Here is a 22,557-nt window from a genome sequence, read left to right on the forward strand (position 1 = left end):
AGGGTGTGAATTCTCTCATCTGGAAGGCCCTGAGTCCCTCAGGAGGGCTGGAGGGATTCACAAACTTTTGCTGCCACCAAAACTCTTTTCATTACCCAAAGTGATGGAGAGGCTAAGGGTGAGAGGCAGGAGAGCTCATGACTGTTGGGTGGTGGCTCTCTCTGTTCTCTAGCTGGTGTCCGGTCCATCCCCACCCGACTCCCATTCCTAGTTCTTTTATGTGCTGTCCCCTCCCTCTTTCTGAGGACATGCCGGCCCAGAGCACTTGGCTAGGACCATCCCTGAGTCACCCAACAGCTACACCACCAGCATCAGCCACTCTGGAGCACCTTGGCTTTGTGGTTGGAACAGATGGGAAGATTGGTGGGTTGGGGGAGTGGGGGGAAGTCACAAGGCTGCTTCGGGGCTCCCTTTCCTCCCTCCAGTGTCCTCCCATTTCTTGGGGGTCTTGGGTAGAAGAGATCTACAAATCCTGGAGATTCACGTACTGTACATCGGAGAGAGAAAGAGGAAAAAAAATACCTAATGTCCCCAAACAAATGACAGTATATTTTGTACTTTGTAAAAGTGTTAATTAAAACAGAGAAAAAAGTTAACCAAACACTGTCTGCTTTTGTACTGATCAAACCGATTCAAATAAAACAAAGCTTGGCAGTGTCTTTCCAAGATGCTCCTGTTGCCTCTTTTCCCCTTGCCTGGTCTCCAAACCTCCAAGATGAGGGAACAAATTGATGCCCCAGGAGATCTTAACTGGGATAACTAAAATGAGAAGGGAATTCAGAACTCAACTCATTTTGTAGCTGAGGAAACTGAGGCTTAGGGTCAGAGAGGTTTGCCCAAGGTCACACAGCCAGTTAGCAGCAGTCAGGATCCATATCGCTGCCTGAGCCAACAGACTTTCTGGGGCTTGAAATCTGATGGAAAGAAGAAGAGGTACCTTCAGTGGTCCCTGAATTGTTCCTTCCCTGGGCATCATGCCACCCCTCTCTTTGGTACATCATCCCACCACTCCAGAGCTAGAGATTTGAGAAGGCATCTAGTACAACCACCTTGTTTTTACAAATGGGAAAACTGAGATCCTGAATGATTTATCCAAGGACATTCAAGTAGTTAGTGGCAAAACCATCATTTGAACCCAGAAGCCCTCTTTCCTAACTAAAAATAACCAGAGACTGTCTTCAGCCTGTATTGCTTCAGGGAGGAAATTCTGAAGTTTACTTCCTATTATATGAATAGTGACATAACGAACACCAGTGAGCAAAGTCTAGGCAGGACAGAATGACACAAAGTCGGCCTCTTAAAAGATGTCTGGGGCAGACACTGAAGGGTTAAGCGACTTGTCCAAGGTCACTTGTCCAAAGTATGACTTCTTGGAGAGTTGGCACTCCAGATGTTATTAAACTCAACAAACTTATAGCTTTACTAGTAAGTGCTTGTCCGAGGCCCTGTCCTCGGTACTGTGCCTGTTTTTATAGATGAGAAAATGGTCTCAGAGAAGTGGTGACTGCATCATAGTCACATGGCCCTAGATGGGTCAGAGATGGAATTTAAGCCTGGTCTCTGAAAAGTTGGGGCCAGATTTTTGAAGACCAGGCTAAGGAGTCTGGTCATCCTCTCATGGGCAGTGGAGAACTCTTTCTCAGGGGAGTTGACAACATTGAAAGAAAAGAAAGCTAAAAGAGTGGGGAAGGATGCAAGGATGCCAACCAGAGTACCACAGCAGTGAGGACAAGGCGAGAGCCCCTGGTGGCCCACTGGGATTCCTAGGGATCTGATGACAGATGCAACGACTCCAGATGGAAGATGAGGGACAGTCAAGAAATCAGAGCCAGATAGAGTTGGGAAGGCAAAACCTGTGGTCCAAAAAGACGTGCCCAAGTTCACACGGCTAGTGAGCACATGGCTTCTCTCTTAGGGTTGGTCATGGCTGAAGCTTTCTCCCCAGCTATGAGGCAGCTCAACAACAATGATTTCAAAAGCTGAGTGATTTTCTGTGTGCCTTTTCATCCTTTCTCTTGTCCTTGGCTCTTGATTTGCCAGCCCTACATCAGAGACAGCAAACAGGAGGCTCCCTCTGGAGGGTGGTGGCAGAATCAGAGTAAAAGACAATTGTGAAATAGTTAACAAAAATTCAAGACATTGATAACATTAATATATGGTTTTCTAAGGGTTTCAGCCCTCAGGAGGTAAATTATGAAGTGTTAGGAGTGGAGGAGGAAGGGGATTGGAATAGGTTGACAAAGTGTAAACCCAACTATGCAGAGTGAAGGCAGCAGAGCTAGAAGGATATCTATGTGCTGACTTCCGACTCTAATCCAGTTTTTTTCCACAATACCATGCTGCCCAGTAAACCCTCTCTGCACTCCCTTTTCCAACTCACAAGGCCACTGGTCAATTGGGCCCAGGCTATGGAAACCTTTGTGGCTAACTATCCACCATATTAGCTCATGAGCCCCAATCAGTGTGCCTCCCTTTAACAATCAGCCAGTAGAATGAGGTTTTGAGTACAAGTGTTTACTCAAATGTCATTACAGTAATTATAAATCATTCCCCCCACACACACCCCTCCAACAATGGGATACAACCAACAAAGAAACTCAGGGCAAGAGGAAGTAAATGTATAGGGAAAGTGACTCCGATGAACATTTCTCTCCTAAATTCCTTTTCCTGTCATAGACACTGGTGTATGTGTGTGGGCTCAAGTATACCCACAATCAACAATCAAACCCTGATTTGTCGTATTTGCAGATTTCGAAGGTATAAATGTTGACACTGAAAATTTAACAATATTTAACAACAATAACAAAATTTAACAATAACTCTTTAAAGAGTTGGTTCCAAAACATCCCTAGGTGTGACGTGGCCCTGGGCTTTGTGGAGGTTTCAAGCTAGGAGGTTTCACAGTATACTGCTACACAAATGATAGATAGATAGGTGATAGATGATAGATGGAAAGGTAGATAGGTAGATAAAGAGATAGATGATAGAGAAAGATGATGGATGGATGGTAGATAATTGAGAGAGGTAGAGGGATAGAAAAATCATAGCTATATGGATCAAAAGATAGATTGTTGGATAAACAGATGTAGTTCTATAGACAGGTGGAGATTAGAGATATATATATATAGAGAGAGATGTAGATAATTGATCAAAAGCTGATAGATGGCTGTATCTTATGCAAATACATGATGAGAGTAAGACACAGCCCCTTGCTTTTGTGTTTTCAATCCCCCAGGCTTTATCTAGCACATAGTCAAAATGTGTCTTGGATGATGCCAATACATTAATACTCCTAGTGATAGATTCAAACAAATGTCAGAATTTAACAGTCAACAGCAGCAAACTCCCACTTAGCATAGGGCCTGGTAAACAGTAAGTGCTTAATCTATGCTCTCTCTATAGAACCTGACCACAGTTCTACCGTAGAACATTGGAGCTGACCAGTGAGGTACCAAAAGCAACAGATCTATTCTTTTTAAAGGGGCACTTTTGGAAATGGTCTGATAGGTTATGGTATTCTAACCCTTTAGATCAGGAGTTCTCAATTTTTTGTGGTGTCATAGACCCCCTTTAGACATCTAGGGAAGCCGAATGCCCCCTTTCTCAAAATGATTTTTAAGTGCATAAAACAAAATATGAAGTATTAGAAAGGGAAACAATGATAGGGGAAATATAATTATTAGTTAAGTTCCAAGTTCAGAGGCTTTCAAAATCTGCTCCAACTGAAGGCAGGGGCTGTCTCTGGTGCCCTCCTCTCCTGGGTCCTGTTGCCCCCCAGCCCACTCCCCTAACCAGCTTTTTCTGTGTTGTTATTTGGACTTGCCAAGGAATGTTTCTGCAAATTGCCTTATGGGCCACAGGCTACTGACTGGCACGGGCAGATATACCCATATAGCCCATGAGGTATGGAGCCCATTTCAGGAAGTTTGAACTCAAATACTGATTTCAACAAACTCTCGATATATAGCTGGATTTTGCTTTTCCACAAAAATTAAAGTGCGTCAAGGGTGCAGAATGGCTTTCCAGGGAAGCAATGATTAAAAAACCCCAAATCCAAGAAAAGCCCCCTTCAAAGTTTTAGGTACTTTTCAGATCAGTAAAAGGAGTTTGATGCAGTGATGAACCTGAGAGTCAAAGAGCTGTTGGTTTTATTAACATTTATTAACCAGCTACTGTGAGCCAGAAATTGTGCTAGGAAGAGCTGAGGATACAAAACAATAGAGACATGAGAGTTCCTGCCCTGAAGCAGCTTACACTCTTATGACCAGAGGAAGAAAGGGGGCAGAGAGATGCAAAGAAGCCCCAAGTCAAGGGGGTAGACTGTGCAGAGACCCTTGGAGAGAAGCCTTGAAGCCCATGGCCTGCCCTCCTCTGGCCAGAGCTGGAGAAGATCCGAGTGACCATCCAGCTGTTCCACCCTTAGCTGCTTGTGAAACCCTAGGCGAGCCATTGCACTGGCCCGGGCCTCAGTTTCCTTCTCTGTAAGGCTAGAGAGCCTGGGAAGTCCCTTCCCACTCCAAATCCTGTGATTCTGACCCAAAGAAGAACTATGACACTCCTTCGGATGTTTGGAGGGTTTTAGATTCCTGCTGGAGGAAATGTATACTTCGGCTCTCGGTGCCCCCACAGAACTGTGCTTAAGCTATAAGCTCTCTAGGTCAGAGCCAGTTCCCTCATCTCTCCACTGCCTAGCACGATGGCTGGCATACAGCAGGCACTGAATAAAGGCTTGTTGATTGATAAACTCCCTGAGGGTAGGACTGCTCCCTCTTCCTCTGTACCTCCAGGGCCTGGCTCACAAACCACAGACGGATAGTTGCCTCAGCCCACAGCCACTGGCACCACTTGAACTGGAACTGCTGCCCTTGCCCCTCTAACAGTTTAGCCCCAGAGAGCAGAGAAAGACGACGAGCGGTGGCTGGTTCCCCATTCAGGCCTCGTTCTGCCGTGGGCACACGGCCTAATCACATGTGGCATGGTAGAGATGACTGTGTGAACAAATGAACCCTGGGAGAGGCTGCTGGCCAGAGGCAGCGGTGTCCTCTCTCTGGCATCATTTGCCTTCCTGCTCTATCTTCTGCCGGGGGGCACCAAGGCAGAAGCCCCTGGTCAGAAGTGGCTAGGACTCACCTCAGGATGAGTTGTAAAATGGTTCATTTTCTCCTTTTAACCCCAACTCCATGCCTCTATTTCTAGGGTTTAAGATTGTACGGCCTGCATCCAATGGCCAGCAAGTCTCGGGGAAGCTCCAGGGAGCATTTCTTCCCTCTCTGTAGGCGACCACAAGAGGCACAGCTTACTCTAGGGGAGCTTTTAAGAGAGAGCTTCCTCCCAGGCCCCAGCAGAATCCTTCCAGAAATTGGCTTCTGGGGTGATTCCTCTCCAGACCCCCAGCCCAAGGGGCTTTGGTGGAGGCCCATGCCCCTGCTGCCCAGCACTGGCGGTCCTCCTGGGGCTCCTGGTCAGCAGCAGCAGCAGGGATCCCTAAAAGCATTATCAAGACCAGGCTGCCCCTCCAGGACAGACTTCTCATCCAGGGGCTTATTCTCTGATTTTGTGATGGTCCCCACAGAGCAAGGGCTGAAGCATCCATCTGTCTCAGAACACGACAGCACAGAAGGCGTCCATCTGGCCTGTCCCCCACAGCTAGGGCAGGGCCGACCAAGGGCCCAGACCATCACCAGGGGCCATGGAAACCCCAAGTCAACCGTAAGTTCTGCTGGGTCGTCGCTTACTGATCAAATACCCTCAGAAGGTTCAGAGGCCGCCCCTGCCCTGCCTGCTTCCGCTCCACTGGCCGGCATAATGCCAAGTGCGGCTGTGACAGAGAAAACTGTCGTTTTATTGATAAGAACTGGAAAACATAAAGGGGGAGACCAGGTGCCAGCGGCCCTGCACCCTCCATCTTCACAGAGTTTTGTTTGACAGCCTGTCTGGCACCCTGCACCCAGGGAGGACCACACTAAGGCCCAAGTGGTCATCTGCAGTGTCCAGCCCTCGGCACCAAGGTGGCTTGTTGTAAATAGGGCCCTGAGAGAAAGGGCACACACACACACACACACACACAGACACACACAGACACACACACACACACACACACACACACAGACACACACACACACACAAACATACAGACATACAGACACACACACAAACACACACACACACACACACACACACACACACACACACACAAACACACACACACTCACACACACACAACACTCACAGACTCTCAAGGAGGCGGGGCCCCCTCCTTCCCCCCAATGAGCTATCTAGTCTCTCGGGTTCAAACCCACCAAGTCCGGCTGACAGGGTGACAGAACTGGACTGGAGAAGGCAGAACCTCAAGCTGAATGGGGCACTTGTCTCCGAGGGAGTGAGGGCCGGGTGGCCATGCCACCATGCTTCTGGGACCTGGGGCTGGTGGTGGCTCAGATGAACGACTTAGCCAGCGTCACCATGTGGTCCACACCACAGGCCACTTGCACTGGCTCACCTGGCATCGTCACCTAGAAACAAGATCCAGACTTGGGGTGAGGCACGCTGGGGAATCAGAGGACCAAGGATTAGAGCTGGTCATCTTGCCTACCCTCCCCACCCATTTTGCTAATGGCCAAAAAGACGTCCAGAAAAGCAATTTGCCTGTGGGGTCAGGGCCAAGATTTGAACCTGGGCCTCCGGACCCGTTCAGGATTCCTGGCACAGCCCTGTCCAGCCCTATAACCCTAAGCTAAGCCATGATGAACAGCCCAGGCTCTGGGGCCCAGACACGTGAGGCTCCCCTCACTCAGACTTGACAAGCTGGCCAAAGCTCCCACACCCCCAGCCTCAGCCTTGGGGAGCCGCTTTCTCCTCTACGGCCCCAGATGCCATCCATCGCCAGCATCAGAAACAACTTCCACACCTCCCGGGGATGAGGCAACTTCTGGCTCCCCCTGAGCACAAAGATCTGCCCCCCCCAGGGATGTTTAAAAGGCTTGGCCACAGGAGGATGCCTCCACCCCAAAAAGCAGGCCACGGCCTCCTCCTTCCACTGCACCTTTCATTGCTAGACCCCAACCCCACCTGGGGCCAGCATCTCGCCACTACATCTCTGCAAGTCCCTTTTTTTGATCCTCTTTTCCAAACAGCCCAACCTGACGTCAAGCCTCGGAGGTCTCTTCCGGTCTGAGAGAAGCCTGGGGCAGCAGCGTCCAAGGCCAGCCCAACACATCCTTAAATAACCCCAAAGCCCTGGCTCCTCTTTGAAGTCCAGTCCCATCTGTTCCCTTCTGTGGGTCACTCTGGCCAGGTTCTGGCCACCTTTGTCTGCCCCGCTCCTGGAGGCGCAACACTTGAACCAAAGCCATTCCTTCCAACTGAGCACACCAAGGCCAGCCAGGGAGCTACAGAAGTGAAGGACAATGGGCCAAGCACTGGTCCTCGGGTAGGGGTGGCATAAGGGAGCTGAACACTAGGCTGGAGGATGCCCTCCTCCTCCTCGACCACCTCTCCAACCCTGGCGTACCCAGCCTGGAAGCACATTGGCAAGGTCAGACGAGGCCTGGGGTGGGCTGATGTCTTGGGTGCTTGCTGGTGTTTGAGTGACCCGGTCATTCCCCGCCCCCACCGCCAGGCCAGGCTTACCCTCCATGGGAAGTACTGATCTTCCAGGCGACCGATTCCCAGGCAACCTCGGATGTTCTTGCCCCACACAAACAGCTCTCCTTTGTCTGCAAAAGAAAGGAAAGCCTTGGCTCGAGGTGGCCAGAGCACTGGCCAGAGAGCCTGGGCCCAGGGACAGGAGGCCAGCCAGAACGAGCATAATTCAAGTGGCCTCGAGGTTCAAGTGCCCGAGGACAGAAGGACACCAAAATTCCATCTGGACAGGGCCCTGATTGTTCCCTCCACAACAGGGGCCTTTAAGGGAAAAGCTCACGGAAGCGCCTTCACCCAAAAACAAAAACCCTCTTCCGGACCGGGGTCTCCACCAGGGGCCTGCAGGGCTGGACAACTTGGGTGGCCTCAGGAGATTCTTGAAGGGCCTCAAGGCCGCTCTGTGGCCGCAGCCATCCCCCAGCTGTCCAGTCTAAAATCCCTCTGGCCTCTCTCAGCCTCTTCCTCATGGCCCGAGCACCCCCTCTGCTGAAGGCAGAGACTCTGGTCCCCCAAAACTTCCTTTAATCTTTGTAAGAGCTGCTCAAGAGGACATGCCTCAGCTTGACCAACTCATCCACAGCCACCTTTCCAGGACACCAATACTGAGGAAGAGGCCGACCGTGATGACATGCCACCTGGGCTGGGGTCTCCCTGGCCTCAAAGTAAAATCTCATAACTCGGCCCGGCCCAGTCAGAGCCAGTGACTCATGGAAGGGCTGGACCCAGGGCCCAGAGCCCCTGATGAAACACAGGGACCACCACTGGGGGGCCAGATGCTGTTTCTCTGGGATCCTCGCCAAGGCACTTGGTAGGGACCTCAGGGGCCAGCCTTGACAGGGGAAGACGTGGAGGCTGGGGAAGGGTGCCGAAGCGCAGGAGCAATGACTCCTGGGGATGCCCCTGGCTCAGTGGAACCAGAACTCAGCATGGGCTGGGTCTGAGCCGGACCACCACGGCCTCGTCTCACTTTGCTCTGTCACTTACTGGAGATCGCAGCAAACTGGCTGAGTCCACAGAAAATGTGGGAAACCCGAACGTCTGGGCTGAACTCCGAGGAGCCAAAGAGGGACGGTGGGATCATCTCTGGGAGCGCAGTTTCCATGAGGTGTGGCCCCTTCCCAAGGATCCCATATCCCCAGACAAAAACATTTCCTTCATCTGTGTCACAATAGAAACAACAGGCAGTTAAGTCTACTCCGGCCTCCCTCCCTCCCTGAAGAAAATGCAGATGACATCCCAGAAATTCAAGTGGTTCTTCCCTACTGGCGAGGACACCAGGGTGGGCGCCCACCTGACGCCAGGTGCCCATGTGACACGGCCCGCTCTGCTGCCGCTCCTTCCTTCCCTTGGAGCCAGACCAGGACCAGGTGCGGGAGGTCAGGCCAAGCTCACAGCCAGCCCTGGAGCCTCAGGGAAGCATGAGGCTTTGGGAAAGGAGCTCAGCAAGATCCTTCTAGCTGCTAGAAATCTGGACTATTTGGACAAATGCTGACAAATTCCAGCCTGCTCTTAAAAATCTTTAGTTTGCTTTCAACAAAGCCGGTTCTCCCAAACAGTACTGGGTCACACCTCTGGATCCCAGCCCCTGCCCACCAGGCGTCCTGGCCCAGACAGAAGGGACACCACTGGGGTGGGGAGGGCTTCATTCTTTGCTCCTCTGGCCCCGGAATCCCTGGAGAGGAGGCGTCTGCCTGGAGGACGGCACAGCCCAACTCTGTCGGGAGTCAGCTGACCTGGCCCGACAACGATCAAAGAGGCAGGGGGCCCTTGCCTGGTACAGGCAGTGCCCACAGGGGCTCTTACCATTTAAGATGGCGCTGCCAGTGCCACCACAAGCCGCCTGCTTGACCTTCCCAATCCCGGAGAAGGGTAAGTGCATGGGGACATTCACCTGGGCACAAGACACAACCAGGGAAATGGGTTAAAGCAATCTGGGAGTCTTCTTGCTCAGGTTGGGGGTGTCTGGGCTCTTCAGGAGAAATACTCCATCAGTCTTTGGGTGGGGAGGGGGGGGTCTGGACAGGGGGTGGTTTCTTCTCCCTTTTCCCTCGATTAATAAAATGTGGGAGGCTGTCCATGGGGCTTCCTCGAAGTGAGAGGTCTTCCTGAGTGTCAAGTCAGGGCTGCCTTTTGGTTGCCTCATTGCAGGCTGGGTTTACTTTTTTAAGGGGGGAAGCGAGCCCCCAGAAGCATCTGGTGAAGCCCAGGAGCCTGGCCCAGCGTCTTCTCATGAAGCCCCTCCCCAGTACCTGGGTGGCCTCCGTGACAGAGGCCAGTTGGAGGTATTCCGAGTTGCCCCAGCCAAATAGGTCTCCCTCGGCGGACACAGCCAGACAGAAGTCTCCGTACGTGGCCACCTGTACTATGTTCACCCCGACAATGGCCCCGCCGACCTTGGTGGGCGTACTGGTGATGTTGTAGTGACCCAGACCTGCCTCAGGGAAAATCGGGGCATCAGAACATCTCCAGATCTGCAGACCCCCAGGACATTCTGAGCAAAGGAGGAGGCTGCGATGGAAACATTCCGGGGCGTCTCCCACTTGTCCGGGTGACTGGGACTGTGAAACATTTCCCGAGAAGCACGGTGTTTGTGAGCCAATCAGAGAAGCCACAAGGCCGAGGCCCTCCAACTCTCTCCTTCATTAAATTCACCGGACAAATGTTTACAAGTAAGCAGGAGCCAGCGCAGCGGGATTTGGAAGGCCCGTCAGTCATCTGACCAAAAGGGGGGCCTGGCATGCGTCTTATGGAGAGACATAAAAATGAGCTCTCTCTTTAGGTCTGGTGGGCTTCTTGGGGGGAAACCCAACTCTAGTTCAGTCTAGCCCCCACTCTCCCAGGCTGGGGTGCCAGCGAGCTCGCATTCCAGTGAACAGTTTTAGGGGCACCTTGAACCACTCGATGACCAAAGGGAGGGGGTTTGGAGGAAGAGATATTGTGATATTGTGATATTAGGAGAGATGGAGCCTAAAGGAAGGACATTGAACGGTGACTCTAGACCCCTTGCCACAAGACTGACCCATCCCCCAGCAGAGGTGGTTGAACACCCCCTACCTGTCTGCCCATCGGCGCCCCATCCGCATGAGTAGACTTCACCTTTATCTGTTCGGAACAGGCTGTGGTCCTGCCCACAGACTACCTGCGAGCAGGGGTAGAAAATGGATCACTACATGGGTGAAGTGAGTCTGGAAAGGGAGCTGGGAACCAGAAAGTGGGGGGATCTGTCTTTTCAGTTGAGGCAGTGGGGACCCCCTGAGTTTCCTGATCTTGCAGCCAGCAAATGAAGAGGTGGAGGGAGGAAGCTCTGGTGGCAGCTGCCCTCGGCCTTCCCTCGGCTCATGGGTCAAGGGAGGAGAGACGGATGTTCTGTCCTTCCCATGGACACGTCTGGGTTCTCCCCTCCCTCCAGCACCAGTGACCTCTCCTCAGAGGCCATCTTCCACCCAATCTTCCTCAAGAAGCTTTCCCCTCATCCTCACTCCTGCCCTCATCCGGGGGGACTTCAACATGCCACAAGGACTCTCTTCAAATACCCTAAGGGCGCAAAGCCTCACCAAGACCCCCAAGGCCTGGCAGGACAATCTGACTCCCTCAAAGCCTTGCCCAGGCTCATTCTGGTGACCAGTCCTGCATGGACAGTCCCCCAGACCTCACAAGAGGTCCCTGAATGAGATCCCTCCCCGGCAGCCTCTGGCTCCTGGAGCCCCTGACCCACCTGCACCACGCGGCCATCGAAGTCCTGCATCCTGTGTATTTTGTGACTCTCGCTGCAGGCCAGAGCAGAGGAGAGAGGCGCCAGGTGAGCGGCCACCACCCCCAGGCACCCCCTGCACCCCAGACACACCCCCTCCCTAAACTGATTCAGGTCCATGTCAACAAAAGAGCCTGACCCACCCTGGCCCCACTAGAAGGCCAGGGCACTGTCCACTTCTGCCTCAGCCTCTAGCGGGGCTCGGGAGGTACTGGTCAGCTCTGGTACTAAGAGTGCCCCGGCCTCTAGTGGGGGCCCCGGGTGCTCACCTGTAAATCTCGTCAGTGACCACGGCTCTTCCACACTGCCCGTAGGAATTGTTCCCCATGCTGAGGACTAGAAAACCCACCACCAGATTAGTCCATGAAAATCCCTCCTGAGCTCGGGGCCGGCCTGCCCTCTATTCTTTCCAACTACCGGCTCCTAGCATTTGGTCCCTGGAGCCCAAGTGTGGCCAACAGAAAGAGAACCTGAGCAGAAAGCCGAGGGAGCCCTGAGTCTGAGCTGAGGGGAGAAGAAGAAGCATTTCTACGGCTCTGACTCCGAGGCCTTTTTACAAACAGCATCTCCTTTAATCCTCACAACCACCATGCGAGGGAGCTGCCATCATTCTCCCCATTTTATAGTTGAGGAAACTGAGGCAAAGAGAGAATGCTTTGCCCAGGGTGACCCAGCCAGAGACCCAGCCAGGGGCTGAGGTCAAATTTGAACTCTGGTCCTCCTGTGTCCCCAGCTGCCTCAGATATTCACATGGGATGCTTGGACTTGAGTAGACAGCAGCCTAGAAGTAACCCCCAACAAGGGGGGATGGACTGGACCGATCCAGAGTTGTCAAAGTCCAGGTTCCAGGTTCAGCTGGGCTCCTTCAGCAGACTTTACAGACACAAATCTGGGGGCTTCAAAGGCCTGGAAGCCCTTGGACCATAGGCCTGGTCAATCAACAGGCCGGTTCATAGAAGGGGCTTTCTCCAAGACAAGAGCCTCCCATCTACAAGAGGTAGAGGGCCAAAAAACTGAACCATGAAATGTTTGGACAGCACAAATCTGTCCAGGGGCCTGTTCTTCCTGCTGCTGCATCTGGCATAGCCAAGAACTGTGGGTGCTTAAAAAAAAAGGCACCACCCCACCAGGGTCCCGAGGCCCATCAGGGCCCCCACACAGCCCAGACAAGCTCACCTCCTTCACGGTCCGTCAGGACAAGTGAGTGGGCTCTTCCACAGGCCACCTGCAGAACCCGTGTCTCCTGTGGCCTATCCAGAGGCAGCGGCACGGGTGACGGCTCCAAGACGTACTCATATCCCCGGTCTGAAATGTTGGCGAATGGTCATGACTGTTCCTGAACCAGGCGGTGACTAAAATCCCCATTCCCTCAAGATATGAAGAGCGGCCCTCTCCTGCCCCCAACCTCTGCCCACCCCCTCCTGCTCCCCAAATCCTTATCATCCAATCAAAGGCACGATATCACTACAACAACCACCACTTTTAAAGAGAGCCCAACTGGACCACTCCCCTTAATTTATGCAGGAAGAGAGTGAGGCCCAGGAAGGGGGTCTGAGCTGGGCCCAGAGCCCAGGAGGGTCCAGTGCTTTCTGCTGTCAAAGCAGGGACTGACTTGGCCCTTGTTCCCCTCTTATGTCTCAGTTACATTTACATTAAGACTCCTGCAGCTATTTTCTAACAAGATGAACGGCAGCCCACAGACTCAGAGAATAAAAATATCCAATTGTTGGTCATTTGTTCAGAAGTCGAGCCAATGAGACAAAAGGCCCACAAAGACCACCCACCACCAAACTGGCCTGCTGATCAGAGACCCTGGCTTTGACAGGTCGCCCAGCTGAGCGACCTGGGACAGGTCAGAGAACATCCTCTGGACCTCAGCAGCAGCATCTGCAAAATGAAAGACTGGACTCGAGGCCCGGGACCCCTCCCCCTTCTAAGTGTGGACTCTCATCATTATTCCAAACTCCCTCACCACAGTCCCCAGAGATCGGAGGGGCCAGGCCTGCAGGAACGCCACCATCTATTCTGCCTTTTCACACAGCGATGTCCCCGAGCGATGCTCTGGGGCAGGTGCTACAAGCAGGGGCCTTTTTACAGACACGCAACAGAAAAGTTAAGAGACTGAGCTCTGGCAGGATTTTGAACTCAGAACTCTCCTGACTCAAAGTTCAACTAAACATTTACTGGAGCCAAGCCCAAGCTAAGTGCCAGAGATACAAAGAGAGGCAAAGCCCGGCCCTGTTCTCAAGGAGCTCCAGGCTAATGAAACTCTGATGTCCAGATAAGCCACGGAAACACTCACTCTTGTTCTTTCGGCTCCGGTGAAAGCCAAGTTGAGAATCCTTGTTGAGGCCCATGCCCCAGACCTTGGTAATGTCCTGGGTCTGAGAGGACAGCAGGGTGAACCCATAACCACAGGCAGCGGATGAAATCTGAAAGGCAACCCCAGAAGAGAATGAGTGAGCGAGCGACCGGCCCTTTGTTCACTCAGTGTGAGTCAGATGCAGATGACTACATTAATGGAACAAGAGAGGGGAGATGGGGAGCAACTCTATGCTGACCATATTTTATCTGTTACCAGATTGCCCTGAGACAAATGTCACAATGGACCCAAAGAAGTGTGTCCTATAAAGAAGGTCCTAAAGAAAAGAAGAAAACTAACAGGAAGCAGCATCCAGACACCAAGAAAAGGGGAGAGAATGGGCCACTAGGTCAGAAAGTTCAATCAGAAGGATTCAAGCAGAAATTCGGAACCAGAGTCAAGGACTCACAGCAAGAATGACACACAGTCCAGTTCAGGACTTGGGTTGTAGTAGTGCCAATGACTTTTGACCATTGCTATGAGAAAGCAGCACCCCCCAACCTCTGCTCACACTCCCCATAGCTCACCGGGCCCAGAAGGATGAGATACAAGGTTTGAAGGGTGCGACCAACCCAAAGATGCTGGGAGCAACCTTGAATAATTTACACCCTGAAGATGATTTTCTAGAAGCTGAGAAACCACTTGGGAGATTCACTGACTAAATCTGAAGACAGGCAGCTCTATCCCACCACCCCCAAGGCCATGCTGCCTTCTCACCTAAAGGTGTATGAAGCCAATGGATAAAGCTTCAGGTGACAAAAGGCCTTTTTCAAATGTGCAAGGGCCCTGCCATCTAGCTCTTCCATTAGGGGCTCAGCCTCCTCCTGCCGGACTGGAGTCAGGACCGAGTGTTCTCACTCTCATTTCAGGACCAGAGGAGTGAGGGCCTGGGGCACAGACTTTTCCCATCCTGAGGTCTATTCCCCCTCACTCCAAGAGTTCCCAGAGGGCAGAGATTGTGGCTTTTTCCATCTCTGCCCTCACTGCCTTACTCTGCCTTGCCTAGAATGGAAATTTAAGAAAAGTCTGTTGTCCTAAATAGTTGACTGGACGTCTGTGAGGCAAAAAGAAGAAAGGACTAACTAACAGTAGGAATGCTGGGAAAGGCAAAGGGAGTATGAGAAAAAACCCATCTTGGGAGGATATGGTGAGGAAGTATCCAAGAGAGGTTTACAGAATGAACAGAGGGACATCTTCAACCTCCTGAGTTAGAAATAAGAACTACTCAGAAGGCCCCATAAGCGAGTTCATCCCACAGAAGAGTGTGCTTTAGTGGGGAACAAAGCTCCATCTCCTCAATGGTCACTCAGCACACATGCACTCAGGGAAGAGGAGGAAGGCTTCCAGAAGAGGGGGCATCTGAGCTGAGCCCAAAGGATGGGTAAGATTTAGGGGAAAGGGTTTATATGGGCAGGATAGGAGAGATGCATTCTAGACAGGGATCACTGTGAAAAGAGTGTGAGGCTAGAAAAGCAAGTGACACGCTGGATTTATGTGGTTTGGTGGAAATAAAGGAGAGGAGTGGGAAATCAGGTTGGAAAGGTAGGCCCAAGGGTCTTGAATGTCACATACAGAAGTTTAGACTTCATTAAATGACATTTAATAAAAAGTTTTGAAAGATTAAGTTTCAGAGTTTGACATACACATCTATCCGATCCTCCTAGCAATCCATTATTATTCCTCTTTTACAGATAAAGAAACTGAGGACTTAACTTTAGAAGTAGAATTCTAACTAATTTCTGTACCTTCTGAAGTCTCTCATTCTATCCATGGAGCTTGGGATGAGCAGAAATGTGCTCTGAAATAATGGCTCTATCAGCAGTGAGACAGAAGTAGTGAGAGAAGGTGGGAAAAGCAGCAGAATCATCCAGGCCTGATATGAGAATCTGGACAAAAGGGAAACTAGAAAGGGGGATCACAAAAGAAATCAGAGAGAACATGAAGTCCTCAGCAGCTCTTCAGTTGTATATGTTCAGATTCAATATTAACTCCAAGATCTCTAGAGCAAGGATGACCCAAAATGGCAATCATCTAAAGAAATAAGGAAGTCTCAAGAAGGGCTTTAGTTCAGAGAAGAAAAACAACAAAGTTAATTTTGACACATCGACTGTGAGATAACTATGAGCCATGTTGGAAATGTGGGTCTGGACCATAGGGGAGAGGTTGGGGTTACCGTGATGTGGGACATGCTCATGGAGATAAGAAAAGCAGGATTCGGGGATGCCAAGAAAAAGAAATGCTCTCCAAAAAGACAGAATTGATTAGGGAACCAGGATGATGGAACATCATGGGAACCAAAAACCAAGAAGAGTCAAGAGAACCAAGATCTTGAAATACCTTGAGAATCAAAAACAGGGAAGAGCTGAGGGAGAACCAAGATGGTAGAAGACCATGGAAATCAAAAAGGAGGAGTTGCAGGGGAAAGGATGGTTCACAACAACGAATGCAATAGAGAAGCCAAGGAGGATGAGAAAGGGGCGCTTGTATTGGACCTTTAAGCAGACACTGGTGGTCCAAGAGAAAACCTGCAATAGAGGGTGAGCAGAAGTCATCTCGCAAGGTCCAGGTGAGCCACAGAGAGGCCTGGGCCCTGGAGGACTTGGGCCAGCTCTGCCACTCACCAAGTGGAGCCGCCATGGCCTCATGTGGGGGTCTCGTTTCTCCAGCAGTAGGAAGAGGATGGTAAAGCCTCGGTACTCAACCTAACAATGACTTGGGGGGGTTCTTGGTGTGCTCTGACGCTGAGCAGGCCACAGGCCGGTGGTGAAGATGAGGTTCTAGGGGCGCCAGATCACCCAAGCAATGGGCAAGTTTGACTTTGTTACCCTGGAACCCGTGCAGGCAGAAGGGAGATGTGGAGACAAAGGCCATCTCTGAGGGACCCTGGGTCTGAAGACGAGGAGGGGGCCACCAGCAACAAAAGCATGGCCCAAGGGGGGCATCTTGGTTCTCAGAAAGCCCCAGAATGTCTGTGTCCCCCCTTTTTTTTTAGTTTTTGCAAGGCAATGGGGTTAAGTGGCTTGCCCAAGGCCACACAGCTAGGTCATTAATAAGTGTCTGAGGCCAGATTTGAACCCAGGTCCTCCTGACTCCAGGCCAGTGCTCTATCCACTGTGCCACCTAGCTGCCTCTTTTTGCCCTCATTTGGGGTTTTCTTGGCAACAATCCTGGAAGGGTTTGTCTTCTTTTCCAACTTATCTGACAGATATGGAAACTGAGGCAGCTGGGGGGGGGGTGACTTGCGCAGTCACACAGCCAGGGGGCCTCTGAGGCTGGATTCCAACTGGGAGAGACCCATAAGCCCCTCCCTCAGCTGGCCCCGCCCCCGGACGTCCCGCCCCCATTGGTCCTGACCGGCCGGGCCCCGCCCCCGGCCATCCCGCCCCCCATTGATCCTGACCGGCCGGGCCCCGCCCCCGGCCATCCCGCCCCCCATTGGTCCTGGCGGGCCCGGGCCCCGCCCCCGCCCCTCGGCCCCGCCCCGGACCTGACCTTGGCCTCCAGCTCCAGGCGGTAGGGCACCGGCTGGATGGCGCGGGGCTTGCGGCCTGCGGCGGGCCCGTCCACGCTGGGCTGCACGAAGCTGGGCAGGCCCAGCGCGCCCGTGAACGAGTAGCCCCACGTGAAGATGCGGTCCGCGCGCCGCGCCCGCTCGCCCACGTACTGGAACACGGGCGCCTCGGCCTCGGCCTCGGCGGCCTCCCGCCGGCTGCGAGACTTCCCAGCCGCCGTCCAGCGCGTCCTTGGCGACGGCGGAGCGCGCCCTGGCAACCACGGCCCCGCGCGCCGCGCCGTCGCGCACGCCGCGCCCCGCATCACCCCCGCCATCCGCCTTCTCGGGGGCCTCCGGCCTAGCGCGCCGCCATCTTGGGAGGCCGTTCACCGGCTCTCTCCCTGGAGCCCGCCCCTTCCGTCTCCGAACCGGAAGGCGTTGGTCGGCCATATTGCTTGTGGGCGGAAGCGGGCGTGATGTCGTCCACGTGCCAACGCTCTCTGCGGCCCCTGCCGATCAGCGCGCCCCGGGGTTCTTGCTCGCCTGGGCCCGCCCGTGCTCGGCCGCGCATGCTCAGAGCGGGCAGTCCTGGCCGAGGGCCGGGAAGTCGCCCCCGACCCTCCGGAAACCGGAGAACCGGATGGCCCGCCCTCCCGACCCGCTGCCCCTGTGTTCGGGCCTGTCCTCCCCGGGGGCATGCGCAGTCCGCCCCTAATCCCAGCACACAGCAGGCGCCCAATGAGTGCTTGACTTCCCGCGGGCAGTAGCCAAGCTACGGGAAGGTATGAGTTTGAGGTCCCGGGGGAGCCCTGGAGAGCACCGGCCGCCCTCCGACACGGTTTTCTTTCTTGCCCACCCCATGAAGCCGTCAACTTTGTGAATCGTTTAGGACCTTTGTTAACCGGGGGATGTTGAGGCTGAGAAGGCAATGTACCATCTCTGGTCTTCAGGCGCGTCCTAGGGGATGTGCCACCCTGCGGCCACCCTAGGGGATGTGCCACCCTGCGGCCACCCTAGGGGATGGGCCACCCTGCGGCCACCCTAGGGGATGGGCCACCCTGCGGCCACCCTAGGGGATGGGCCACCCTGCGGCCACCCTAGGGGATGTGCCACCCTGCGGCCACCCTAGGGGATGTGCCACCCTGCGGCCACCCTAGGGGATGTGCCACCCTGCCCCCTAGGGGATGTGCCACCTGCGGCCACCCTAGGGGATGTGCCACCCTGCGGCCACCCTAGGGGATGTGCCACCCTGCGGCCACCCTAGGGGATGTGCCACCCTGCGGCCACCCTAGGGGATGTGCCACCCTGCGGCCACCCTAGGGGATGTGCCACCTGCGGCCACCCTAGGGGATGTGCCACCCTGCGGCCACCCTAGGGGATGTGCCACCCTGCGGCCACCCTAGGGGATGTGCAAGGACCTTTGCAATCCTACAACTAGTACCAAAAAAGGAGTGCTTTGCTCATATCTCCTCTTCCAACCTTCACTGTGTGAATGACCTTACATCTCTGCGCCTCAGTTTCCCTCTAACATAAGGGGCTTCATGACTTCGGAGGCCCCCTCCTCCTCTAGATGCACGATTCTCAACTTTAGAACCGATGGACCTGAGCATCGACCGCCTCCTAGATCACTCCAGGCAGCTTGGCACGATGAGAAGAATGTTGAGTCAAAGCTTGGAGTCTTCAACTTTATATCCCTGTGGTGTGGGGGGGAGCCATTCCCCCAAAGGTGACATCCCGGGGTGAGCACGCAAAAGAGCTGCTATAAATGTTTGTGCACACACAGGTCCCTTTGCATTTCTTTGCTCTTCTCAGAGTACAGACCTGGCAGTGGCATCTCTGAGGCAAAGGGCATGTTCCCACGGGGGGGGGGGGTTAACATTCCACACACACTTTCCAAAACAGCAGCACCGGGTCACAACTTCACCAGCAATACACAAGCATACTTGCTTTCCCATAGCCATTCCGTTTCATAGATATCAGGAGAAATGTCAAAGTGGCTCTAATTTGCATTTCTCCAATTATTGGTAATTTAGAGCTTAACTTTTTAAAACATTAACAGTTTAGATTTCCTTCATAGAAAACAACCTTTTGATATCATTTTGCTATTTTCTTTGGAGGAATGGCTCTGGCCAGTTTGGTTGTACAGTGTCTAATAATGGCTGTTTTGTGTCTGTCCCCATTGATATGATTTTCTTTCTTTTACACCCCAACAGAGCACTTGCCTTGGAGTCAGGAGGACTCATACATTTGACACTAATTAGCTGTGTGACCCTGGGCAAGTCACTGACTACCTCTCATCCAGGGCCATCTTCAGTCAACCTGATTCATATCTGGCCACTGGATCCAGAGGGCTCTGGAGGAGAAAACAAGGCTCATGACTTAGCACAGCCCGCTTCACTCCAATCCAATTCACGCGCTTGTCATGGTATCACCTCCCTGAAATTGTAATCTTCCTCATGAACAAAGGATAAACAGTAAGGAGCTGGGATGCTTTGTAGATATTCCCAGTAGATCCCCCATGATACCCCAGTGAGATAGATAAGGAAGAAGGAAGGAGGTTTCAGACCTGGAGAACAAAGGGTAGAGAATTCTGACTTGCCCAAAGTCACCCAGTTAATTCATTGCTGAGCAGCTCTTCATGGCAGCCAAAATTTGGAAACTAAATGACCAGCCTTCTATTGGCTAAAGAAATTGTGGTATGTAGTTGTAACACAATATTATTATGCCATGAGAAGTAATGAAATGGGTGTGGATGAGAGGAAGGAACCATTGTTCCTTTATTTTCTGTCTTAGAAAGGGTTCAGATTTTCTATTTGGATATTGACCATGGGGTGTCAGTAGTGAGACAGCAGGAGCTAGGGGATGAGGGCGGCCTTCTCTAGAAGGTTCAGAATCACAGGGACTTGAGACTGGCTCTAGAAGCTGAGAGTCAGAAGGAGCCAAAGAAAAAGTCGTCTCCACCCACCCCCTCTGGCCAAATCAGCCTTCCCTGACTACCCCCAGCTTAAAACAATGCAGTAGCCTTTACAACATTTGGGTCATTCATTTAGAGGCAGCCTAAATCCAAGTTAGGATTGCATGTGGAAAGTTCACTGAGGTCAGGGACTGACTCTTTTGCTTAGTTCTAGCTATCCATCTCATATTTCTATCTATCTACCAATCTGTTTTTCCTAAGATCTCTCAATTTATCCATATGTATATAATTTACATATATATATATATATTTTTTTTGTATCTATGAACTATTTTTCTATCAATCTGCCTCTTTCTATCCTATCTAGATTTCTATCTTTCCACTGATCTTTTGACCTGCCTACATTTCTATATTTCTATCAAGCTATCTTTCTATCTATCCATCAATCTATATTTCTCATTCTATTAATCAATTTACCTTTCTATCTTTTATCTATATACCTTTGCATCTGTCAATCTATTTTTCTCTTGATCTATTTTTCAGTTGCTCTATCATCTATATTTCTATATTTCTATCTATATATGTATCAATCTATATTTATATCTATCCATCATTGATCTATCAACCTAGCCTTCTAATCTCTGTATCTCCATCTACATTCCTTTGCATCTATCAGACCATCTATCTATTTTTTCTATCGATCTATCTATCTATCTATCTACCTCTCCATTCTGCAGTGGTTTAATTATTAAATATTTGTTTTTCAGAGACCTTTCATACAAAAATATGAGGATGGGGTGGAAAGTTCTCAGTCTATGGTTGGAGAAGGATCTGGATGATGAACTTCCCTGCGCTAAACTAGCAGGGTTTCCAGAAGACTAATTGTTTCAAGGAAAGGCATAGCCCTAGTGGAGTCAGGAGGCTCTGACTGGTTGACCATGATAGCGCAACAGTGGCACTTGGCAGGCAATTTCTGAGTGTGTGGGTACAAGTCACCAGTTTGGGTGTTGACCTATTTCCCAGAAGACTGAAGAAATGGCAAACAAATGGGAAGAGAAGGAAAAGAGGGTAAGTACCCATACCAGCCCTGCAAAAAAGTGCTTTCACAAATTTCTCTTTTGATCCTCACACCAATCCTGGGATGTTGACACTTTTCTGAACCCCAATTTAATTTGAGGAAACTGAGGCAGACAGACACTAAGTGAGTTACCCACGGTCATATGCTTTCTGACTCTGGGCCCAGTCCTCTAACCACTATCCATTCTCACTGCCTCAGGAGCACACCAGATTCCCCTCCCCAATTTGGTTGGCACATTTCTTCCCCCTAGATGACTTCTATGCTTGTCTTGAGTCCTGGATCCTATGAGAATTCTTTGAGTAGATGGACTCCAAGGTCCCTTCCAGCTTCAACCAGTCAGAACCCCCTGACTTCACTGGGGAAGAGAGTAAAGGAGACCAGAATGTGAGGACCCTAGTCCAGGAAAAGTTATTCCACCAAGTCAGAGTAATGTTGCAGATATGAGATGAGTTTCTTTTAGAATGCCCCTAAGGGAAAGGGCTAGAAAGGTGATTCCTCATCTCTCAGAGATAGGACAACCAGAGAGCTTGACCTTAGCCATCCCAACCTGGGCTCACATCCTACCTCTGATTCATCCTGGCTGAATGACCCTGGGCTAGTCATCATCTTAGTGCTTAAAGAACTCACTCAGACTCTAAGATGCAGAGTGGGGACCAACCAGCATCGGTGGAAAGAGGTTTGTTTTTTTTCATGTAGGAGTTTCCTACAGCAATAAAATCACAAGTCTGGTTTCCCACTGAAAGCAAAAACATGAAAGCAGCTTGGAATGGTGAGAAGAGCTGGAAACTTGGAGTTGAGTCTCCATCTTCTGAAATAGCTCTTCTCCTTGGTGCCCCTTTTATGACAAGAATATGAGGTTCTTAATCTCAGAATCATATCTGATTCTTCACTTTCCCTCACTTCCCACATCCAACTAGTTCAGTAGTTTTTTGTTCTGGTTTGATTGAATAACACTTCCTTTACATCTCTTGCATTATAATGTCCCCTTCTTTCTACTTTCACTAGTCTCCTAGCTTTGCTCAAGCCTCCATTCCATCTTAATCTTACTCTTACAAGAGCCACCTCACTGGGCTCCTTGACTCCAGTCAACCAAATCCTACCTCTAGCCTTCATCTATGATGTTGCCACCAATAGAAATACTCTACCTTTTATTGCACTCAAGACTCTCAGGACTCTGGAGTCTTCTAGACCTCTCCCTACTCAGTCCTGTCATGTACTCCAAGGGCCACTGGACTCTACCATTCCTTATATACAATGCTCCATTTTCCATCACCAGTTCTCCACATTGGCTTCCCTCTGGTGCCTAGAATTCTCTCCC

The 22,557-nt window shown here is 51.5% G+C and overlaps 1 protein-coding gene and 1 long non-coding RNA gene across 2 annotated transcripts in view; one reads left to right on the forward strand and one right to left on the reverse strand.

Moving 5' to 3' along the window:
* Window positions 1-5,824: 5,824 nt before the first annotated feature.
* RCC1L (RCC1 like) lies at window positions 5,825-17,606 on the reverse strand. The gene is made up of 11 exons (XM_074189348.1): window positions 17,247-17,606; window positions 13,695-13,824; window positions 12,569-12,697; window positions 11,662-11,728; window positions 11,357-11,408; window positions 10,696-10,780; window positions 9,891-10,072; window positions 9,445-9,532; window positions 8,626-8,799; window positions 7,630-7,715; window positions 5,825-6,512 (listed from the first exon to the last, which is right to left on the reverse strand). The coding sequence occupies exons 1-11, from the start codon at window positions 17,580-17,582 to the stop codon at window positions 6,435-6,437; spliced, it is 1,407 nt and encodes a 468-aa protein (XP_074045449.1). The 5' UTR covers window positions 17,583-17,606; the 3' UTR covers window positions 5,825-6,434.
* An 833-nt stretch (window positions 17,607-18,439) lies between these two features.
* Window positions 18,440-22,557, forward strand: part of LOC141488910 (uncharacterized) — a 31,521-nt gene continuing 27,403 nt past the window's right edge. The window contains exons 1-2 of the long non-coding RNA XR_012468843.1: window positions 18,440-19,721; window positions 20,929-21,229. This is a non-coding gene — a long non-coding RNA (uncharacterized LOC141488910). The remainder of the gene's footprint in view (window positions 19,722-20,928; window positions 21,230-22,557) is intronic.

Source organism: Macrotis lagotis, chromosome 5, assembly GCF_037893015.1.
Source record: "Macrotis lagotis isolate mMagLag1 chromosome 5, bilby.v1.9.chrom.fasta, whole genome shotgun sequence".
NCBI lineage: Eukaryota > Metazoa > Chordata > Mammalia > Peramelemorphia > Peramelidae > Macrotis > Macrotis lagotis.